Genomic DNA, 23,958 nt, shown 5'->3' with positions numbered 1-23,958 from the left:
CCCTTTGCCCTAAGGAACAGACTGGGGTGTTAACTCTTCAATGTATGGTTGCTGTCGGAAATTCTCAGATTTCCTTAGAGGCTGAAAGTGCTTATTTGGTCTTTGTTTAGATGTGTAACTTCCAGCCTGGCTTCCTGCAGTGGTCTTGACTCAGAGCCATTCCATAGCGTTCTTTTCCCCAGTACTTTGCATGGAAAAATAGAAGCCTGTTTTCATCAGCATTTTGCAGAGTGGTCATTACTGTTCACTCCTATTAATGTGCTTGGCACAGCTGTTATTGAGAGGCACAATGGAAATGTGTAAGTCTGGGCATAATGGATTTTATATCAGTGCCGGGAAACATAAATTCTAGTGTTTCTGTAACAGGTTCACGAGTCAACCATGCTCAGAAAGTCATTTTAATCTCTCTATATCTAAAAATTGAGAATTGCTGAAAATTACAGAAGGGTAGTCAGGAGGAGTACTTTGATGTAAATATTTTGGGTATAATGGGAAAAAAGACGTTATCTGTAAGATTTCAGTAAATTGTTATTTATTCATCATTACGAATATTTTTTTCTAATTTTATTTTGTGTTCATCTTTTCAAAAGAGGGTTGGAAAATTGTATAAGTGTTCTCATACCCAGATTTTGTGGGTGTGTGCATATGCATTCCTCACACATGCATGCACGCTGTCCCAAGGTTTTGTCCTCAAGGCTAGTACTCTACCACTTGAATCACAGCTCAGCTTCTGGCTTTTGGATGTTTAATTGTATGTAAAAGTCTCATGGACTTTCTGCTTGTCCTGACTTGGAACCTTGATCCTCAGTTCTCAGCCTCCTGAGTAACCCCATCTTCGCTATTGCTAAAAGGAATGTATATTCTAACTTTGCCAGTAAAATTTCTCTGTGTGCCTTTTTTTAAACTGTTCTGTCTTGATGAAGTGGTAGAATAAGGAGGAAGATGTAGGATGACGAGGAAGAGGAGGTGGTGGGATAAGGAGACAGAAGTGGAGGAGTAAGAAGAACTCTAGACAGTAGGACAGTAAAGAGCTCTCATGTCACTAATTGAAGACCAATGTAGCAATGGCCACCCAAGTAGAGAGAGTGAGGTCAGATTAGGCAGGGGACAGGCAGACCATGGGGGGAAAGTCTTAAGATCTATCCCAGAATGTGATTTCCAGGGAAGTTACAGAGTAGTTAAGCCATACATAGAATTTAAAAAGCTCACTGTACTCCCGTGGAGAATAAGGGGATCAAACAAGAGTAGAGTCAGGGAGATGAACGGTGCTGGCCCTGCTGTCTAAATCGGGGAAGGTGGCAGTCTAGACTGGGTGGTGGAAGACGGTGGGAAGCAGCCAGGAGGATTCTCATGGGTATGAACCTTGCAGGCAGATGTGGATGGTTTGCTAATAAATGTGGTTGGATTTGGTAGGGATAAAGAAGAGAATCAATGATAACTTCCCAGGACAACTAAGGCAGACTGGCTGTGCTGAGAAGAAGAGAATGGGAAGAGAAGGACAGCACGGGTAGATGCCTGTGACTCTGCAAGGGGCAGTGTCCAGATGGAGAGTTGGCAGGAGAGGTGGAGACTGGAAATAGAATTTGGGGAGTCATAAGCCTATAGTGTTTTTTTTTTGTTTTGTTTTGTTGTTGTTGTCATATTTTTTTTCCTGTTCTCTTTTTTTTTCCTTTTTGAGATGGTAGGAATGAATAAAAGGAACACAAGACAGAGCAAGAAGTTAAGATGGAAATATAGAAAACTGTGACACTTGGCAGTCACATGGCGTGAAAGAAATATGTCAGGGGGAGAAAGAACATTTCAGAGGAGGAAGGCCAAGAGGGCAGGATGGTGGAAGCCAGAAAAAGACTAGTTCCAAGAAGGGTGGAGGCTTAATCCTGACAGGATTAGGACAGAAAAGGAAACTTTGGGTTTGGCAACTGAGCTCAATAGGCACCCAGCTAGATAAATGAAATTTCAGCAGGATGACAAAGAATTAGACTGAAGTGAGTTAATGAGGAATTAAACATCAACTTAACGTAACATAAAGAGATCTGTAATCATTACAGAAATTGAACCAGTAGTTAAAACTCAACACACTGGCCCAACAAACGAAAAGTATTAGATTTTTGAGGCTTTCAAGATACTGATAATTCCTATCTTACATAAATGATTTCAGAGAATAGAAGAGAAAGATGCTCTATTTATTCCATAAGGCATATTTGGTTTTGTCAAAACCCAAGATCAGACAAGGATTTTAACTAATGGAAAAATTATTGGCTAGTTTCATTTCAGTCTGCAGATTTAGACATTCTAAACTATTAGTAAACAATTCCAGCAATGTAAGGAAAAATCTGTAACAGGACAAGTAGAGACAAAGATGGTCTTATACATAGGAGAAAAAATATAGTATACTTCCAATATATTCAGAATAAATATTTGGTAAAATTTAAAATATATGTATTCATGATTTAAAACCAACTTTCAGCACATGGGGAAAAGAAAAACCTGCCTCCATTAAAAGATATCTATTAGACCTATAATAAGCATAATCATTAATGGTGGAAAATTAGTATTTGTAGAGTCAAGAGCAAGGCAAGGAATCACTATTGCTTCTATTTTGTAATAAAATGCAAGAAAAGCTGCAAAAATGGAAAAATACCATGAGTCATTGAAATTATAACTGTACACAGAAAATTTATGGGACACTAAGATAAGCTACTATAATTAATGCTAATAAAGCTATTCTTTAAATAAAAACCAGTGGTATTCCTGTGTGTAGTTACAAAAACGTTGAATATTATAATAAAACATTGATAATAGTGGAGAAGACTGTAAGGTACCTAGGACTTAATAAAAGATCATTGTGAATAAAGTTATAAAACTTCAGAGACATGCTAAAAAAAAAGAAAAAAAAAGGCTAGATACCATGTTAGTAGGAAAACTCATAAAGCAGCCTGATCATGCAAATGATTTTATATTATTTGTAATATATCAATGACATAATTATAATAATATTATAGATATATAACTTGCTAAGCAGGACCTCTACCACTTGGGCCACATTTCTAGTCTGGTTTTTTTTTTTTTGTATTATTATTTTCTGGATAAAGTCTTGCATTTTTTGCCTAGAGCTGGCCTCTGACTGTAATTCTTCTACCTACACTTCCTTAGTAGTGGGATTTCATGCCTTATTTACATGAGATCTGGCTAATTAAAACAAAGAATTCTACTTGGCGTCAAACAGTGATCCTCCTGACCGCTGCCTCCTGAGTAGCTGGGATTGCACATGTAAACCACCACACTGGCACTAAAATAGCATTCTTAAGAAAAGGCAAGAGTTCTGAAGAAGCACTTAGTAGGAGCTCCTCCTTGCAGGTTAGGAAGAAGGCTGAAAACATTTTCCTTTTCTTTCCTATGAGAGTCTGGCTTAGGAGTGTCTCTCTATCTGCTAGCTAGAGGAAGACATTTCTATTGGTGACTTAGAGGCTCAAAAGGGTCAGGGTATCTTGGCTCAGGCCTCCTGCAGAGGAGCCAGCCAATCACTCTCTGTAGTGTGTTAAGGCTCTCAGCGGAGGCATACATGGTGATGGTGAGAGTGAGTTCAATTTTGAGTGATATCTTCGTAAGCCCCTTTTATTACAGATCTAAAGCCACATTTTTCAAGCAGCTTTATCAGTACTAAAACTGACATTTTGATTGTACTAGTCTGTCTTTTGTATCTTCTCTCTAAAATGGTTCCAAATGTCAGGGGAGAGGAGAGTTGCATCTTTCAACCTCAAGGAGAATGATAAAAGTTATGTCTCATATTAATTAAGAATGTGGTACTAGCCCAGCCTACGGGCAGACAGATGAAACGATGCAGAAGAGCAGGGGATCTGGAAACAGGAGTGGTATATGAGGGAACTCGGAACTTGAGAGAGGTGGGCCATCATCAACCAGTGGAGAAAAGACAAGTCTCTTCAGAAAGTGATACAGGGCCACTCAGTACTGAGCAAGCTTCATTCAGTGATCCATCAAGTGGTGTGTTGTCACTTCATACTGTATTTTAGGTAATTTACCAATTGTGTTAGGAAACTTTTGAGTTATGTGATTCCCATCAGACCACAACTTCCTTGAGTGTGGGGAGGAGCTGGGTACTGCTATCACCTCCCAGAATGCTTAGCTCAGAGTTTTCCACAGAGACAATGCAGAAGAAATGTCTGCAGGCTCATTTTTGTTACTATTCATGTCATTATTTTTCACATTAGACTTTGATTCCTTTGCTGTATTCCTCAAGGCACCTAGGTCCACAGTAGCACCCAATGTTGATAATTATTTTCATATTCTGAGTAGAATCCTTGAAAAAAAACCTGTATGTTTGCTTAAAAGGAGTTCTGGGGGCTGGGAGTTTAGCCTAGTGGTAGAGTGCTCACCTAGCATGCATGAAGCCCTGGGTTTGATTCCTTGGTACTACGTACATGGGAAAAGCCAGAAGTGGTGCTGTGGCTCAAATGGCAGTGCGCCAGCCTTGAGCAAAAAGCATCCAACGACAGTGCCTAGGCCCTGAGTTCAAGCTCCACAACTGGCAAAAAAACCCAAAACCCAAACAAAAACAACTCCCCCCAAACCCAAAACCCCAAATCCCAAACCGAAAATCTGTAGTTAAAAGGAGTTCTGCTTACATCCAGATGTCTGAAACCTATCATTTTGAGGATTGTACCAGATCAAAAAAAATTTTAAATGTCAAAGGTCAACCATAGATGTCACTTACTTATAATCCTTACAGCACAGAGGGAAATTTTTATTCCTTCCTTCTCAGTTTTTTTTTTTTTTAAATCTCATACCTTTTTTATCCTCGTAACCAACTAGAGAGAGGAGCAGGGAATAATTACAAGTAAGAAAATCAAGTTTCAGAAAGGCAGTAAGGACTTAAAGTTCACTCAGCAAGACGGGAACAAAGGTCTGTGATCAGAATCTCTTTCTTCCCATCTCCTTCCCCGCTCCACTTCTCTCTGTGATCAGAACTCTTTCTCTCTCTGCAAGTACTATGACTTGAACTCAGGGATTCACATTCTTACTAGGACTGTTTGCTTACAGCTTGCAGTCTATTACTTGAAACAGAACTGCAACCCAACTTGTGTGTGTGTGTACACTGGAACTGGGGCTTAAACTGTGAGCTTGTGCTCTTGCTTAGCTTTTTGTTGGTTAACCAGTGGTAAGTGTCACTTGGATTTGTTTGCTTGTGCTTGCTCTGAGGCTTAATCCTCAGTTCTTAGGCTCCTGGGTAGCTAGGGTTATAAGCTTGGGCCATTGGAGTCTGGCCAGGCTATCTTTTTGCTGGTCAGTTGGGGACGGAGTCTTTCTGATTTTTCTGCCTGGGCTGGCTTCAAACCTCAATCCTTCAAGCTTCATCCTTGTGAGTAGCTAGGATTACAGGTATGAGCCACTGATACCTAGCTTCCCTTTTCTAAAAACGAAAAGGGGTTGTGGGGCAACTCTTGAAGATTCATTGCCTACTCAACTCTGCAAAGTTTTCCACCTTGTTGCAGAAGGATATCCAGAAGGCAGGCAATGAGCAACATAGAAGACAGGGAAATCTCTCAGGTTCACCACCCACATGACAGATTTTGTTTCTGATTTTCAAAGATACTCACCACCTGACCATCAGTCCATGCTCCATGAAGGTTTTCAGGTTAGGAAGAGTCTGCCTTAAGTCTGGAGTCCCTAGTCCATGTTGGTATCTTAGCTGCAAAGGGGAAGAACAGAATTAGAAGACATTTTAGCAGACAATAGGCAACAATACAGAAAAGTGAACTACTCAACATTTTTTTGAACTCTGAAAGAGGAGAGGCAAATGAATGAACCCTTACTAAGCACACTGTTGGGATGTATTTCTCTTCATCCATTGTTCCCTTGTGTGCTGAAAATGAGGAGTCTACATGTTAACAACCCAGGTATCCATCCAGTCTTCTATTTAGTTCTCAGAGCACTTAAGGGTTTGCTGATGCCAATTCCAAGCACACATACCATAAAACCATAACTTCATTTTACTGGCTTTCCTTGTTTCACTAGTTCTCGTGCAAACAAGGGCAAGAAACATCTTTTACCCATCTCTGAAACCAACTGTTTGTCATAAGCAATGTTCAGTAAACAAGTATTCTTCCTTTTTTTATTTTCCCCAGTTCTGGGGCTTGAACTCAGGGCCTGAGCACTGTCCTTGGGCTTTTCTCAAGGCTAGCACTCTAGCACTTGAGCTACAGCACCACTTCTGGCTTTTTCTGTGTATGTGGTACTGAGGAATAGAACCCAGGGCTTCAGCATGCTAGGCAAGCACTCTACCACTAGGCCATGCTCCCAGCCCCACTCTCTTCCTTTTTTGCCTGTATTGGATGTCTAATTTCAGGGCCTCAATATTGTTTAGTTTGCTTCCTTGGCTGATTGGTGCTTTAACATTTGAGACATGACTCCAGCCTCCTGAGTAGCTAGAATGGTGCTGGGCAGGAGGTCACTTTTGATGGGGACCTGGCTCTATATTTTTCTTTAGTCTCTACCTCTTTTCTTTGTTCAAAATCAGAACTAAGCAGCCAGTGGGAAGAAAACTAAAGGCTAGATAACCTTCTCTTGGGACTATTTCTTTCTGTGGCATTAAAAAAAGGTATCTTTTATGCCTTGGACACCTTGCAAAGGGTTTAGTCCCACACCTGCTGGCAATTTCTCACGAGCACCATTTGTTCCCTCATCCCACCATAATGGATGGGCAGATGCATACACTGCTCACCCACATTTTAGGTGTGCAGAGACTGTACATCATACCTGTGAAAAGACATCTTTTCAAGTCACATACTGCATATAAAGATGGTTTATAAAGTGTAGATGAGATTGAATATATTTAGTGTAGCACACTTTACAAATGTGCTATGAATTGGTATGCAAACGTGAATGGGCATTATTCTTGTTTTACTTTTAAATACTTAAAATTAAGGGTGTCTTAGTAAAACTTCAAACTATTTTCTTAAAAATTAAAACTACTGAGCTGGATACATGTGGTCCTTAGAAGTTGGAGAAATTCCATTTCTGATTAAGTAACAAAATGCTTGCTGAGGGTGTGGCTCAAGCAATAGAGCACCAGTTCAAGCAGGAAAGCAGACAGTGAAGGCTTCAGGCCCTGAATTCAAGCCATAGTAGTGGCAAACACAACAAAATTAGAACAATTTCAAGACTGTAATCTTACACAGGAGGCTGAGATCTGAGGACTGTGGTTCAAAGCCAGCCTGGGCAATGAAGTCTATGGAGACTCTTATCTCCAATTAATCACCCCAAAAAGCTGGAAATGGAGCTGTGGTCATTCAAGTAGTAGAGCTCTAGTTTTGGGCAAAAAGCTTGGAGACAATGTTCAGGCCCAGAGATCAAGCCCCAGTACTGGCACACACACATACAAAAACAATTAGAACAATTACTAATAAGAGTAACTTTCTCTTGCATGAGTCTACTACTCACTTCACTTCTGTCTGTCAGTAACTGAAAACTAGCAGAGATTTTGGTATTGTGAATCTAAGCCCAAACACAACATGGGCTCTGAAGACAATGAAGAATGAATACACACATCAAGCAAGGAGGCAGACGACTGGCCTTCATATTTTTATAGATGCTAAGTAATAATACGGTTCAGAGGATAGCCTTCAACTGAACAAGCCCTGTTCTAATGACTAAGGGTAAGATATTAAATCTCTGCTCATTTCTAAAATGGAAATAGAATAAGATGTGAAGTCAGGCATGGCTGGGTCATACCTATAGCCCTAGCTACTCAGGAGGCAGAATTACCTTTTGAAGCCAGCCTGAGCAGGAAACTCTGTGAAACTCATATCTCCCAATAACCACCAAACACCAAAAGTGGAGATACAGTTCAAGTGGTAGAGTACCAGCCTTGAGTGAAAAAGCCAAGCAAGAATGTATGGCCATGAGTTCAAGTCCCAGTATCGGCTATTAACAATAACAAAGAAACTGAAAGCAAAAAAGCACCATGATACTATGCAAGCCAATCCTTTCCTTCTGCAGATGGGGAAATGGAAGTGGAGGAAGGGAAGTAAATTCTCCAGGGCCATAGCATCCATTGCACAGATAAAATAAGCCAGGGTCACTTTCATAAACCATGCTACCCTTCCATCTGCCCGAGTCTGAGGAGGAAATTGGTAACATTACTTGAGAAAGACAAGGAAAATGTTCTTTTCCTTTTTCCAATCTAGCTTGGTGACCTAAATCACCTCCTGAGATTTGCTAACCTTGAATTATAATATCTACTCCATATTAAATGACATCATTTATTGTATTAATATAAAAGTATTTCTCCATACATTGATAAAAGCAAAATGGCTGACATTTCAATATGACATTCCTGAATTCATTGTTTCAATAAAAAAGTAAAATTGTTTACACATGGCACGAAAATTTCACCTGTGATTCATACCAAAAATATTAAATATTAAAAAAAAGCCTATACTAAAGTAACACCAAGTGATGTGTCTCTGAGCCAGTGCTTAGTCAACTGCAGGCCCCTAGCCCGTAGGCTCCCCAATGGAAGGTTAGAGCTGAATTCTTCTCAGAGACCACAATGAAAGTTTCTCTCCAAGTTTGACTTCAACCAAAAAAGGAAAATGTGGGAACATCAAACCTCCACCCAAGTTTTAATTCTTTAATTGCTGTATAGCCCTGTATTTTAATCACAGGATTTTATAGCTTAAAGACACATTGGAGCCAAGCATGGGTGGCTCATACCTGTAAAAATAGCTCTTGAGGAGGCTGAGAGCTAATGATATTCGTTTCAAGTTAGGTCACACAGAAAAGTCCAAGAAACTCTAGATAAGTTTGAGGTATGGCTCAAGTGGTAAAGAGCCAACCAAACAAGTATGCTGAACAAGAGCTTGAGTCACCAAGTTCAAGTCCCAATTTTGCACAAAGCCACAATATGATATCAATATATGTGTATGATATATATCAATATCATATAATCTATCAAGTCATTTTTCCTTTAGAGGCATATTTCCTGAAGCTTGATCTACTCTGGAAATGAAATGAGGCTGTTACTTGACTTGCAGAGCCTAAAGAAGATAAAGTAAGGCTGGGGGCGTAATTCAAGTGGTAGAGTGCCTATCTAGCAAGCACAAGGCTCCAAACCACAGTACTGAAGAAAAAAAAAGAGATAATGTTTATACAGCATTCAAAACAGTATCTGGCATATAGTAAGTATTCAGTATTATTAACAATGCACAGAGATTCTACCTATCATCATTACAGCCTCTGGGTTAAGCTTAAACTTGGTGCTAAAATGGTTACTTAACTAATTGAAGTGGGATTCAGAAAACAAAGAAAAAATAAATTACTTCAAAGAACAAAATATTAAGAAAATGGTTTACTTCTTTAAATGCTAAAACAGACATATGTCAGTATCTTCAAAATAATTATACAGGGAAATAGAAAGATTGATGAAGTGGGGGTCAGAAAAGCTGAGTGGCAAACCTAGCTCTACTTCGTGCCTGGCTATGTGGCAAATTCCTTCCTTGATTGGGATAGTCAAAAGGTTTTCCAACTTTAAAGTACTTTTTTTTTTCTCTTTTGGTGGTACTGAGATTTGAACTCAGGACCTCATACCTGCTGAGCAAGTATCTTACCGCTTACACTTAAGCACCATTAAGTCTCTTTCTGAGTTGGTCATCTTTAAGACATTTTATGCCTGGGCTGCCCTGAACTGCAATGGTTCTATTTGGGTTTACCTAGGTCGCTGGCACCCAGCAACTGACTGGGAATCCGTCTAGTAAACCTTTATGCCTGGGCTGGCCTCACACCACAATCCCCCATCACCACTCCTTCCTCTCCATGGCCCTCGACCCTGAACCGTGAAGAGTTCTTTATCCTTCTTATTAATGGTCAGAACTGATTTCAGGGCTCTCAGGAGAGAATAAGAGAGAACAATTCCAGGGGCAGCTGTGAATGACAGCTGAAAAAATGAAGTTCCCTTTTCACAACGAAATCCTAACTCAACTTCACCCAAATCCATGCTCCACATTTTCCTAAACCTGCAAGTTTAAACTTGGACCCTGCCCTTGCTTTTGACCCAGGCAAATAAAATATTGCTAAGGGTCTAACTGCCTTAAATTAGTCTCTGAAATAAACACCTTTGGTAATAACTTCCTATTGCACCACCAGCCAGAGTGTAAGCAGGTTTTAGGAGGAATTTTGGTTTCAATTAGTTTGAAGTTCAGCTTTCTTCTGATTGGTACAGGATTCTATGGAAGCAATTAATTTTTTTGTCTAATTCAATGCTTAGTAGGCAACTAGGGTGAAAGCTACACATAGATGATAAATTAGCTGGGAAGTAGGAGCAGCAATGTTCAGTAGTTTCCTTGGAAAAATTAACATGTGGTATTGTCTAGTAGCAAAAAAGAATCCCCATATAACAATAGCCAGGAGGATCTGGCTTTTGAATTACTGGAATAAGCAAAAAGAAAAACGAGAGCAAAGACACATCAACCTCAATAGACAACTATAGCCATGTCAATTCCATTAACTATCTTGTTTTTCTCTCCCACACCCCTTTTTATAGAGAAAAATACACCATTTTCCCAAAGCCACATGCTGGTCTCATTGCAAATTACTGTACACCCACTGTGAGTTTCACCAAATAAGACAGATCAACCACTATGTTACACATCTTCTGGCAGGGATGTAAGCCAGGCAAACATTGTGCTTAATGCTGCTCTGACTAGGTGACACCATTTGCATTCCTGCAGATCATATTTAAAAATTAAACATGGTGGTACTTCTGAGAAATAAATGCTGAGCTCTTCTTCCTATTGAGCTGAGAAATCTAATTTAATATCAAAGTACCCCATTTTATTTTTATTTTTTAACCACATAAATTTTCCAGGCCAGGAAAGACTCTAGGGGTTCAGAAATCATTTTGTCATTTAAAGTTTGGCAGTAGAGAAATTCACTTTGGGCAACACACACACCCACACCCCCCCCCCACACCCTTCCAAACTCCATTCATCCACACAAGGCCACTTATTGCGATGCTTATTAGTTCCATATGGAGCCTGAACTAAGCTGCATGGTATGTTTGATACAAACCGTCTGTTACCGTGAGGGAATGTGGATGAATATGATGCTTCAATAAAGGTTACTAAAAGATCAACACTTTCGTGATGGGATTACAATGAATTTGACTACAAAAAGAAATAGTCTGGAGAAATTGAAAAATAAGAAATTAAAAATGTACATATGCATCAAAGACTTAACTTTAGAACTCTGGCTTATGTAGTAAAAAAATCTCTGCAGTTCTTGTTACCAATATCTCAATTCATTTTTAAATACTAAGGTTTCACTGACATGAAAAACTAGATTATGAGCTTTAAAAAAAGGATTCCATCATGTCAAAAATAAAATCTGCCTTTCCAGAAGAAATACAACTCTTTCAAAGATGTGGAAAAACTACTTAAAGCATATTTAATATAAGCAATAATGTTGTTTCCTTTAGTGAGTCACTGCAATATATATCTCTGAGGAAAAGAATAAAAACTTGATTATGAGCCTTCTGTTACAAAGAACAACTTAAATATGTTCCCAACCCCAGCTACAAACACTTGTCAGTGTATTCCAATAGAGATATATTGTTACATACACACTGGAAATGGCTAAGGCATGCCATCATGAGGCCTAAAGCCAGAGCACCAAATCAAAAAGCTCTACAGTCTAAGAATGGAAAGGCGTCTGTCAGTCCTCCTCCCTACCATACTGATAGCTGCATTTACAAGTATCGAATTAATACGAGAGCGAAGCCAAGTGCATCGGCTTATGTCCTGCAATCCCAGCTACTTGGGTTGGGAGGTTAGGAATAGGAGGATTGAGGTTGGAGGCCAGGGCAGGCAAAAAAGTTAACAAGATCCCCCCCACCTCAATGACTAATCTAGGTATGCTAATGTGTTCTTGTCACTTCTACTACTTAAGAAGTGTAAGCAGGAGAACTGCAGTATAGACAGCCTGGGCAAGAAGGGAAACCCCATTCAAAAAAATAATAAAAGCAGGGCCGGGAGTTTGGCCTAGTGGTTAAAGTGCTTGCCTAGCATGCATGAAGACCTGGGTTCGATTCCTCAGTACCACATACATAGAAAAAAGCCGGAAGTGGTGCTGAGGCTCAAGTGGTAGAGCTCTAGCCTTGAGAAAGTCCAAGGACAGTGCTCAGGCCCTGAGCTCAAGCCCAGGACTGGCAAAAAAAAATAATAATAATAAAAGCAAAACAAAACACAGGGCTAGAGGCAAGGCTGATAAGTGATAGAGTATTTGCTTGAGATTCTTGTGTACGATCAAGAGGGCTCACTGCTTTTGCCTCTATTGAGGCAGCATACCATGGTGGAAGCATGTGGCCTTGTTAGTAGTCAGGGAGCCTAAAGAGATGATGAAGAAGAGGCAGGCGTCCTATAATCCCCTTCCACGGGACTCCTAAGGATGTTTCTCAAATCTCCACCTTCTAAGGATTCTATTATCTCCCAACAGGACCAAATCTTTAATACTTGGACATTTGTGGGCAACTCATCAAATCATAGCCATACTGAGTATGTACTACTTATAAGGCATATATGGCGTAACGGGATATCATAAAACAATTAAGCTGGGCCCGGAGTTTGGCCTAGTAGTACAGTGCTTGCCTCACATGCATGAAGACCTGGGTTCAATTCCTCGGTACCACATACACAGAAAAACAAAACAAAACAGAAATGGTGCTTGGCTCAAGTGGTAGGGCTCTAGCCTTGAGAAAGCCCAAGGACAGTGCTCAGGCACTGAGTTCAAGTCCCAGGACTGGCAAAACAAACAAACAAACAAACAATTAAGCTATGAATACTACCTTGAAGGAGGTTATCTATTAATGGAATGATAATTAAGTGAACCTACAAGGAGAGCATAGCCTTCTATAAGGACTAAGTATAACGTTTTAAAAGGTCATTATTTCCCTTTTGGTAATACTCCTATGATAATTTTATGTTTATAGTAGATACAGATTAACTGGGTGTGCCTCATCATATAAACCCCTTCAAAAGTACAGTTTTCTCTGCCTGATAGCAAAAAATCAGAGATTTGAAGTAGAAGAAGGGCTTGAAGAGTACTAAACAAGAATATGGATGTGCGGGGCATGGTGGCTCATGCCTGTAATACTACCTACTAAAGAGGCTGAGATCTGAAGAGCACAGTTCAAAGCCAGCTCAGGCACTAAAGAACATGAGACTCTTTTTCTAATTAATCACTAGAAAATGGGAAGCGGGGCTGTGGCTCCAGGGGTAGGGCGGTAGCCTTGAGCTGAACTGCTCGGGGACAGTGCCCAGGCCCAGAGTCCAAGCCCCATGACAGACAGAAAAAAAAAAAAAAATATATATATATATGGATGGCTGCTAGGGCCAAAAAGTGGCCCTGGCTGAAAGCTAGTAAACAAATGGGAACCTCAGACCTATAGTTGAAAGGAAATGAATTCTGCCAACAATTCCAATGAATTTGGGAGTGGATTATTCCTAAGAGCATCCAGACAAGAGACAAGCCTGGCCGTCACCTTGATTTTGGCCCTTGTAACCCTAAGCAGAGAAATCAGCAGAATCTTCCCAGACTGACAACCACAGAACTTGAGATAAAAATGAGAGATGTTTAAGCTGCTAAATTTGTGACAACTTGGTATGAAGCAGAGCAAACTAATACATTTGGAAATTACTTCTGAAGATAAGAGGGGGAATTCATGGGAGCAAGTTTGAGTAGTTCCTTTATGAACAAATAATATTTAGATGTGGGGAGATTCTAGAACTTCATTCAACACTTTGAATAAACATTTTTTTTCCCTGCCAATCCTGGGCTAGAGCTCAGGGCCTGAGCACTGTCCTTGGACTTTCTCAAGGCTAGAGCTCTACCACTTGAACCTCAGCACCATTTCCAGCTTTTCTTCTATGTATGTGGTGCCGAGGAATTGAACCCGGGTCTTGGTGCATGCTAGGCAAGCACTCTACCACTAGGCCAAACTCCTGGCCCCTGAATAAATATTTTTGTATCTACCATGCATTAGGCACAATGGAGAGAGTTCAAAGACAGAGACATTCACTACTATTATTATCAGTTAATATTAATTAGACAATACTTGTTAGGTAAGGGAAAAAGTTAAAGGCCATTTGAGTTGAAATTGAAATAGAAATAGACTGGGTGATCATTTTTATAAATTATTGAGCAAAATATCACAGCAAAATAAGAAGCTTATCATAAACTATAATTCAGTAAAATATTAAAATAGTATTCTTTTATATAAATAGCAATGAATTAGATTATGTAGTACTAGTATAACTATCAACAGATAAAAAAAACCTAGAAATGAACATAAAAAAGGCAAGATTCCTAAGAAAATGTTACTATCCCATTACAGAAGGTCTTATCAGTAGAAACTCAGACCCTATTCTTACATATTACAAGGATGACATTTCTCTATAAACTAATGTGTGTATTTTCTATGTTAGCTTCAGCATGCACACATTATTGTGTGATGACTTACAGACTTAATTCACCCCAGCCTTCATCAAAATAAACTAGGTTTTGGAATCTGTTTTCTAGTTTTAATAAAAACACAGTTTTTAAAATCTTCGTTGATATAGTATTTTAAGGCCATATTTTTATTCATTTAATCATAAGAAACTTAACAAAGCCAGTCAGATTGTTAGTTTCCATCAAAAAGGATGATAAACGGCCAAGAATTTGGCCTAGTGGTAGAGTGCTTGCCTAGCATGCACAAAGACCAGGGTTTGATTCCTCGGTACCACATACATAGAAGAAAAGCCAGAAGTGGTGCTGAGGCTCAACTGTATATGATATAAATAAATAATATATATTATATATTTTGGTGTGTGTATTTTAGCAAATATGATATTCACATTCATGTTTCAAACAACTTAAATTAGCCATATCAAGGCAGCTATGCTAAACCACAAAGCTAGTTGTTCTGCCTTTAGTCCCATGAAGGCACAAATAAGATAAGCAGTTCTTTCAGTCAACAGCAAGGCTATGGACTCAGTTACAAGGATAAGAATAGGCAGTTCCTGGGGCTGGGAGTGTGGTCTACAGGTAGAGTGCTTGCCTAGCATGCATAAAGCCCTGGGTTCAATTCCTCGGTATTACATACACACAAAAAAGCCAGGTGGTGCTGTGGCTCAACTGGCAGAACGCTAGCCTTGAGAAAGCTCAAGGAAAGTGCCCAGGTCCTGAGTTCAAGCCCTAGAACTGGCAAGAGGGAGAGAGAGGGAGAGAGAGGGAGAGAGAGGGAGAGAGAGGGAGAGAGCAGGAGAGAGCGGGAGAGCGGGAGAGAGCGGGAGGGGGAGAAGAGAGAGAGAGAGAGAAAGAGAGAGAGAGAGAGAGAGAGAGAGAGAGAGAGAGAGAGAGAGAGAGAGAGAGCGCTGTTCCTATTTTTTCCCATTATGAAAAGGTATTGAAAGATCAGAAGCCTAGTTATGTGCAAAACAAGATCAGATTAAAGAAAATTCTAGGAACCCAGATGAAGGACTAACCAAGTCTCAGAGAGAGATGGAAGCCTGAGAGGACAGAGAAATAGTATTCTTCAGTGAGGACACTGCAGGTGCAAATACCCAGAAGCAAGAAGGAACATTAGCCAGGAGCTTGGAGGAAGCAATGCAGGTGACTAGAGAAGTAGCAGCTGGGACAGGAGAGCTTAAGCAAGACTCAAAAGGGATCTGCTTAGACTCAGATCATCTGGAGTAGAGCACTTTGGTGATTTCTCTGCTCTGCAGCATCCTGACAATTACCGAGCTTTGGCATGCACACATTATTGTGCGATGACTTACTGACTTAATTTACCCCACCTTTCTCAACCCATTGTTTGACAGCAGTCTCTCATGAGCTAAAAATCTTCCCTTTCTGATCTATAACCATTTTTATTAATTCAGTACCTCATCAGTTTAACTTTACAGCCCTCCTCCATCTTTCATATGTGAAGATATCGATCTCCTTCTCTTAAACCCTTTATGCTTTTAATTTGTCTAGAATAACCAGAATTTCCAGGCTTATCAATAAGTTCCATTACATTTTCATTCTCCATCAGATTAAGCTGTTACAAAGCCTCACTAAGGAAATTTCCACGGAGAGGGATTCCTGATTCCCCAATGAGTCTTTGTTTTGTCTGTGCCTCTTTGAGTGGTCCAATATGTAAGAATATCAATTGTTTTCCCAAGTTGCCATGCCAAGACATTGCACCCCATTATGGCTCTACAATGAAACATCTAGTAGAACTTGCCACTCCTGAAAGAAGCCTCAGACTTCTTTTGACACAGTTTACCATGTCATACTACTCCTGGAATATCATTCCTCATTCTTTTCTGGCCAATGTGGCTTGAATGTTTGGGCTCTCCCATATTTCTAAGGTGAATCCCCTGGTCTACTTTGCGATGGTAATCGGAGATGTAGCATTCAAGAACTAATTATGTCTTGAGTGTGGGGCAGTTGTGGTGAGGTTAGTGCCTTTGCAAAAAAGAGGGAGAGAAATGCTTCCATATGCCTATCTTTAATATTTTGTCTATTTACCATTTATAAAGCCTTTAAAGCATTGCCACTTTGCTTTGCAGATGACAACACTGAGGTTCAGAGTGTTACACAAGTCCTTAAGTTAAACAACTGTCCAAGGCAAGATGATACTCAAACTCTGGTCTGATTTCAAGCCTATAACTGTTAGCACTGCTTCTATAGCATTCTAGCTATGTTCTTTATGTCAAATATATTACAGAGACATAAATTTGTCTCCCTAGCACTAGGGTTTGAACTCAAGAACTCTATTTTCAGGAATGGTCTAATGCCTTTGTCTTGCCATTGAGGTCTGGCCTCAGACCCCCAACCCTCCTACCTATGGCTTCCTGGGACCATGGGATGCATTCCACCATGCCCATCTTGTCGGTTGAGATGGAGGTCTTGCTCATTTTTTGGTATCTGGGTTGGCTTCGAGTCATGATCTTCCCAATCTCCACCTCTAAAGTAGCTGGGATTACAAGGGTAAACCCCTGCACCCAGCTCCTCCTCTAGTTTTGATTGTAGTCAATAGACTACGATGTGCTTTGGTGGGTGTGTATGTTGTATTTTCACTTCTAGTTTGGTGAGTTTCTTGAATCTATACATTGAAGTCCTCCTTAAAATCCATTTAGTCTCTTTGTCCCCATTCTTTTTTTCTTATTACCTGTGTGCCAGGCCTTTCCACACTGCCCCACAGCTACCTAGGAATCGAATCACCATTTCTTCTCTGTTTTCATTTTCCCTTCTCCCCTTGTTGCTTGTAGGTAGGATGCTTTGATCCTTGTTCCATGGGATCCCGAGGTTTTAATTATTTAATTTTCAGTCTTTTAATATTTATTTATTATCTTTTTATTTATTGTGTTACCTTTAGGTTCACTGAGCTTACTTTGTCATCTCTTGCTGTTAAACTTATCTAGAGGTTTTAATTTTATTTTGGATATTGTCTTTTTTTCAATTCCCATATGTTTCTTGCTTTCTTCTTTGTTTAGAGTCTGTTTTCTTGCTGAGATTTCCTTGACCCTCAGGATGCATAGGAGATTGGGCTCAGGATTCCCACATCTACAGATACCAAAACACGTGGATGTCAAGTTCAGTGTATGGAATGGCAGAATACCTGCATCTGACAGCACCGCTAGTTCACTTCTAATACAAATACAATATAAATACTACATAAGTAGTTATCATATTGTATTGCTTATCATTGCTTAATAAGAAAAAAAAGGTTGCACATGTTCAACATAGATGTATGTTTCTTTCAAATGTCTTCCACCCATAGTTGGCTAGATCTATAGATGTGGAACCCATGGATATGCAAGTCCAAATGTATTTACTTTCATTAAAAATATATTCTTCTATATCCTTGATCATCGTTATAATAGTTGGTTTAACATTTTTTTTCAGCTAATCCCAACATTTGGGTCATCTTAGGGTTGGTCTTCATTGATTTCTCTTGAGAATAGTTCAAATTTCCTTTTTCTTTGTATGTCAAACAATTTTAGGTTATATCCTAGACATTGGAAGTGCGCTGAATTTTTAGTTTAGCTTAGCAGGAAATTAACTTGGCTAAACTCAAACTGCCAACTCTATCTTCCCTATAGCAAAGGTAGGAGATTTTTCAGAGTCCAGACTGTATGAGGGCTCAGTTAAAATTTTGGGCAGATGTTATACAAAGAATCTGGGACTCCTTTCTCCAGTTCTCAACTTTATATAATTTCTCCCTTCATTTCTCAGTAACTGTGAGTCCCTGAAATTCTGCATTTATTTGTTTAGGCTGATCTTGGCTTGAATTCAAGGTCTGGGCACTGTCCCTGTGCCTTTTTGCTCAAGGCTAACTCTCTACCACTTGAGCTCCACTTGTGGGTTTTGGTAGTTAATTAGAGATAAGAGTCTCATGGACTTTCTTACCTGGACTGGCTTCAAATATCAATCTTCAGATCTCACCCTCTTAAGTAGCTAGGAATCCAGGCATGAGTCACTGGTACCCAGCTCTTTTGAAATTATATTTTTGATTTATTTTTACTGAAGATCCCTCACTGGTCCTGCTTCCATGAATGACGAAGATCAGGAGACAGGGAAAGGAACCATGGGAGGAGGACACCATCGACTAGTCCATTTATTAACAGAATTAAGCAGATGAACACAGTAACTATTATGGTTAGAAACTGGCAGTGTGGGCCAGGGGAAGAACAGGTGGGAGTAAGGGTGTCTTTCAAACAACATCAGGGTCTAGGAGAATTTTAGCTGTCCTGCAATGTTACAGACTTGGGCTCCTCCTTAGAGTAAGAGCTATGCAAACGAGACATTCATCAAGTCCTCAGAGCTTTATTATTGCTTCCTTTTGGTTGGTCCCCAGTGTTTTAAGGTATTTGTCTTTATCCTTTTTATTCCATATTTTAAATGTTTTTTTAATCTGCAGAAGGGGTGTTCTGATAGGAGCCACTTGTAATACCAGAAGTAGACCTTTCAAGGTTTTTTTTTTTTTTTTTGCCAGTGCTGGGCTTGAGCTCAGGGCCTGAGCACTGCCCTTGGACTTTCTCAAGGCTAGAGCTCTACCACTTGAGCCTCAGCACCACTTCTGGCTTTTTTTTTTTTCCTATGTATGTGGTACCGAGGAATCAAACCTGGGTCTTCAGGCATGCTAGGCAAGCACTCTACCACTAGGCCAAACTCCCGGACCTCAAGGTATTTTTAATACATATAAAATGTTTATTTCTATATGTATTAAAATTATATATATTTATATAAAACAAAGGCAGAGAAGAGAAGATACAACAGCAAGAAACTTTCGCAAGCTAAAAAGCAGATGGACATGTGGTAAATAACTTAGCAGACTTGGAAAAGCTCAAATCTAAACTAAAGTGAAGAGAATGGAGAGGCAATCTGAGCTATACCTCAAGAATCCCCAAAGGCTCAGGAATTGGTGGCCCCAGGTACTTCTTGAAGTGGCAGTCAAACTAGGGTCAAAAACAGGAAGACTGGCTAGAAATCTAAAATCCAATTATATCCCCATATCCTCTTCCAGCTTCATCAACCAATAACTTCTGTCTTATTCTGACAAATACACTAGGACTTTATTCTCTGGAGAGGAAAATGTCTGACACAATTAAAGGTAAAGGCACTGTACTAAAACCAAGATGATTTAATGAACATATGCATATTAAATAAGGTGAACTTCCAATCCTTTCCCTCAATTATACTTTCAGAATGCAGGATGACTGTAAAATCCTAAACAGGCCCAAGAAAAATCTAAATAGGATATCAGTTGTCCCTTAATTAAAGAGACTAGCCATAGAATCCTAGAGTGAACTTTACTGTGAATCCTATTGACAACCCCTATCTATACACTCAAAATGTTTCTAACTGCTTTCCTAGTCTCTTTACAATGATATGCAATCACACATCACTAAACTTTTGTTTTGCACAAAGCATTTATACAAATGATATGTCAAGATAAAACCAATGATAAATTTAAAACAATGATTATGCTGGTCAGAGGAAGCATTCTTAGAAGTTCAACTGAAAGAAGAAAAATAATCAAGGAAATTTCCTAGAATGTGAACAATTGAGTATCCATTCAAATAGACAAAAAACCCAAAAAAACAAAAAACCCATTAGTCTACAGTTTTAGGCACAGAACAGATCTGAAGGTTGCAGAAGAGAATTCAATGCAATTCAATTCAAGAATGACACTGTTTGCATACACACACACACACACACACACACACACACACACACACACACATATATATAAACTGATTATGTACCTGAGATTTCTGAATATCTTGAAATTCATTAAACTGGTAGATAACTGGAGGTAGAATTAATTATATGTGAAAAACTAAAGAGAATTAAGAAAAAAAACCTCCCAAGCAGACAAAAATTAAGTAGAAAAAAAAAATAAGTACAATACTACTTGCTTACTAGTCCTGGGATTTACAGAGATAGAGCAATTTCCATAACAACTGGTCGAATGCAGGAACTGAAAGGGCCTATGAATGTGGTAAAAGGGAGCTCAATTCTCAACCTCTGCTGAAGAAATCTGTGAAAGTCTGAAAGCAAAATTCCTTCTTATCTATTATTGTGTGATCTGGAGGCAAATTCTTTTTTTGTGGTACTTGGGTTTGAACTCAAGGATTTATGCTTGTAGACAGGTACTCAATTATTTTAGACACATGACCAACCCTTTTTAGCTTTAATTATATTTCAGGCAGGATCTTCTATATTGGCTTGGGGCTAGCTTCAGACCTTGATCTTGTCCTTACAGCCTCTGAGTGGCTGGATGCCTGGTGTGTACCATCATGCCCAACTTACTGAAATGAAGAGTCATGCTTGCTTTTTGTCTGGCTTGGGTTGGCAGCTTGAGTCTCCTAATTCCTGATTTCAGTGTAGTAGGAATTACAGACGTGACCCATCCAACCCAGCTATGCAGACAAATTCTAAGAGAATTTGCTAAAATTGTTGAAAATGATTTGTTTTAGAAAGTACCAAAAACAAAGCAGTGATGGGGCAGAACCTTATGGTTCAGTAATCTGATACAAATGCATGCTTCCCCCCAAGGTGGTGGGTTACTACTTTTAAGTCCAGGCAGGAAGGGGACTGATTCAGTCTATCTTCCATGTTATGTGTTAGGCCCTGTGTTGAGATAAAGGGTTGAGTAAGTGACAATCTCTGATCCTTAAGGAACGTCTAGGTCAGGAGGGAAGACACACATAAGCACACCAAACAAAATAAAAACAAGAGAAATATGATTAACACTGATATGACTGATCAATCTTTTTGTGTGTGTGCCAGTCCTGAGATTTGAACTCAGGGCCTGGTCACTATCCTTGAGCTTTTTCAAGGCAAGTACTCTACCACTTGAGCCTCAGCACCAGTTCTGGCTTTTCTCTATATGTGGTTCTGAATTCAGGCCTGGTCACTGTCCTTGGGCTTTCTCAAGGCTAGTACTCTACCACCTGAGCCACAGCACCAGTTCTGGCTTTTCTCTATATGTGGTTCCGAGGAATCAAACCCGGGCTTTGTGCATGCAAAGTGAGCACTCTACCACTAGGATACACTGCCAGCTCCAGATTGGTTTTAAAGTAAGATAGCCAGGAGAAAAGATGACAACTGAGAATGCTACAAGAAGGTTAAGTCGGGCTTCATAGAAGAGCAGAGGCCTAGTTAGATAATGGAGCATGAGTGGGAGTTTCAGGGAAAGACAGTATAAAAACAGAAGACTAGTCTTTCAGTGTGAAGATCAGTTTTTCTGGCATAAGGGGCATGGCAGGAGTTTTGGGCGTAAGAGGGAGTGGTAGTGGGATTCTGAGCTGTGAAAGTAAGGAAGAGGATAAATGAAACAAGCCTTTGCTCATGGGTTTGTTTTTTTTTTTTTTTTTAAGGGGTAATGAGGGAGAGTAAAGAGGATGGGAGAATGTGGCATGTAGAAATTATTAGAAGGCTTTAAATAATGGGCTGACATGAATAGATTAACCAGGTTGTTTCCCCATACTGCTTTTTCTCCTTATAAAATATCTATCTCACTTAATGACACATATGTGAGCAGACAATTCACCTGAGAGGAAATAAAGAAGTGCTTTACTAATTAAAAAAAATAGCCTATGGGAAAGTACAGAAGCATGACCCTAGTATGACCAACCTACACATTTCTACAAATGTCAAGTAGTATCAGGGTTTAGAGGATTGTCTTGTATTGAACCAAGCCTGCTGCAGTGGTTAAGGGTACAATACTAAATCTGTACTCAGCTCTAGAATGAGAATAGAAAAAGATACGAATCATCCACCTTAAGGAATGTTATCAACATCACATTAACTAACATACATAAGCCAAGTGCTAGTGGCTCATACCTATAATCCTAGCTACTTAGGAGGTTAAGATCTGATGATTGTGGTTTGAAGTCAGCATGGGCAGGAAAATCTACGAGACTTATCTCTAATAAATGTTCAAGTGGTAGAGCACTAGCCTTGAGCACCAGAGCTCAGGAACAGTGCCCAGGTCCTGTGTTCTAGCCCCACAACCAGAAAAAACCAAAAACCAAAAACCAAAAAAACAGAAAGCCACCAAACACACATGACCATTGTTGGATTAAAGCTTTCTGATCTTCCACTTCGAGTGTACAACTTGGTCAAGTTGTTATTTTTCTGAGCTTTAAGATGACTGGAAAGTGTGCATTATTTCATTTCTGCTCCTGGACTGAGAATTGAGCACTCTGCTGATGCAGTCATTGTGACCATTGCTATAGCAGTACCTTAGCTATATACTGTGGTTTAGGGAATAGTGACCATAGTGGCTATACAGTCAAGCAGTCTCCAAGAACCTTAAGCATACCAATTCCTGATTTGCCAGAGTCTCTAAGAAAAACAAGAACAAAAGGGACAAGATTTAAAAACAATACAATTACCTGTGGTAAGGTCAATTTTAGAACAAAACAACCAGTAGCTGTAAGTGTAATTATTTCTCAAGAATTGCATGCAGAGATTCACCAAGCAGATAACTCTTTCTTCTTTTTTTTTTTGGTCAGTTGTACTCAGGGCCTGAGCACTGCTCTTGGGCATTCTCAAGGCTAGAGCTTGACCACTTGAGCCACAGTACCACTTCTGGCTTTTGCTATGTATGTGGTACTGAGAAACTGAACCTGGGTCTTGGTGCATGCTAGGCAAGCACTCTACCACTAGGCATTCCAATGTATCCACACATATTCACAAGGGTATGTGTATGCGTGTCTGTGTGTGTATCTTATGTGTATGTACATGTGCACATATGTAGAAACATTAGTACTCACAAAGGAAAAATAAATCTTTCACACTTGAAAATTAAGGAACTGTGCAGGCAGCACATCTCTGAGTGAAGCCGATGGTGTAGGTTATACAAGCCAATAATTTATGTTAGGGCTTCACAAACTGTTAGACACTAGGAAAGAAACCAAATAAGTCAAATTACATCAATAAAAAGGTATGACTAGCTGGGCTGTCTCAGCTGGGATGCTGTTTCTTGCAATAAACAGCAATGGCTAGAATCAAGATGAATAATGAGGCATCCTGATAATAAAAACAATACATGGTATAATAGTTACTGCTAGGTCCACAACAATGGGGATCAATGAAATAACGCCTGTTGCCACATTTGCACAATCTTGTGGGGGTTTGTGGTGGGGGAGGGAGAAGGAATAAAGTTCAAATCATTTTTAAACTAGCAATTTGTCTGCCTTGATTTTGTTAAGGCTGTTACAGTTACAATAAAATATGATCTTTCATATAAAATCACTTATGACCTTGGTAAAATATTGCTTTATATTAACTGGCTCTTGGGGCACTTTAATTTTATGAAACATGCACTTTAGTTTTCAAAAGTATGAAAGCAAAACTGGATATTCCGAGTCTACTATATCATGTTAACAAGCTATCAAAGACATG

At 39.5% G+C, this 23,958-nt stretch overlaps 1 protein-coding gene across 3 annotated transcripts in view; it reads right to left on the bottom strand.

The window, feature by feature from the left end:
* Uvrag (UV radiation resistance associated) overlaps positions 1 to 23,958 on the bottom strand; it is a 300,747-nt gene that overhangs the window by 20,606 nt on the left and 256,183 nt on the right. For all 3 annotated transcript variants that reach the window (XM_090348443.1, XM_090348440.1, XM_090348441.1), the window contains one exon: positions 5,616 to 5,707. In XM_090348443.1, coding sequence (XP_090204569.1) covers positions 5,616 to 5,707 — 92 coding nt within the window. The remainder of the gene's footprint in view (positions 1 to 5,615; positions 5,708 to 23,958) is intronic.

The sequence above is a fragment of the Megascapheus bottae genome, chromosome 16 (assembly GCF_031878675.1).
Source record: "Megascapheus bottae isolate mThoBot1 chromosome 16, mThoBot2.hap1, whole genome shotgun sequence".
NCBI lineage: Eukaryota > Metazoa > Chordata > Mammalia > Rodentia > Geomyidae > Megascapheus > Megascapheus bottae.
Note: the sequence above shows the minus strand (reverse complement) of the source record. Positions and strands in the feature narration are given on the sequence as shown.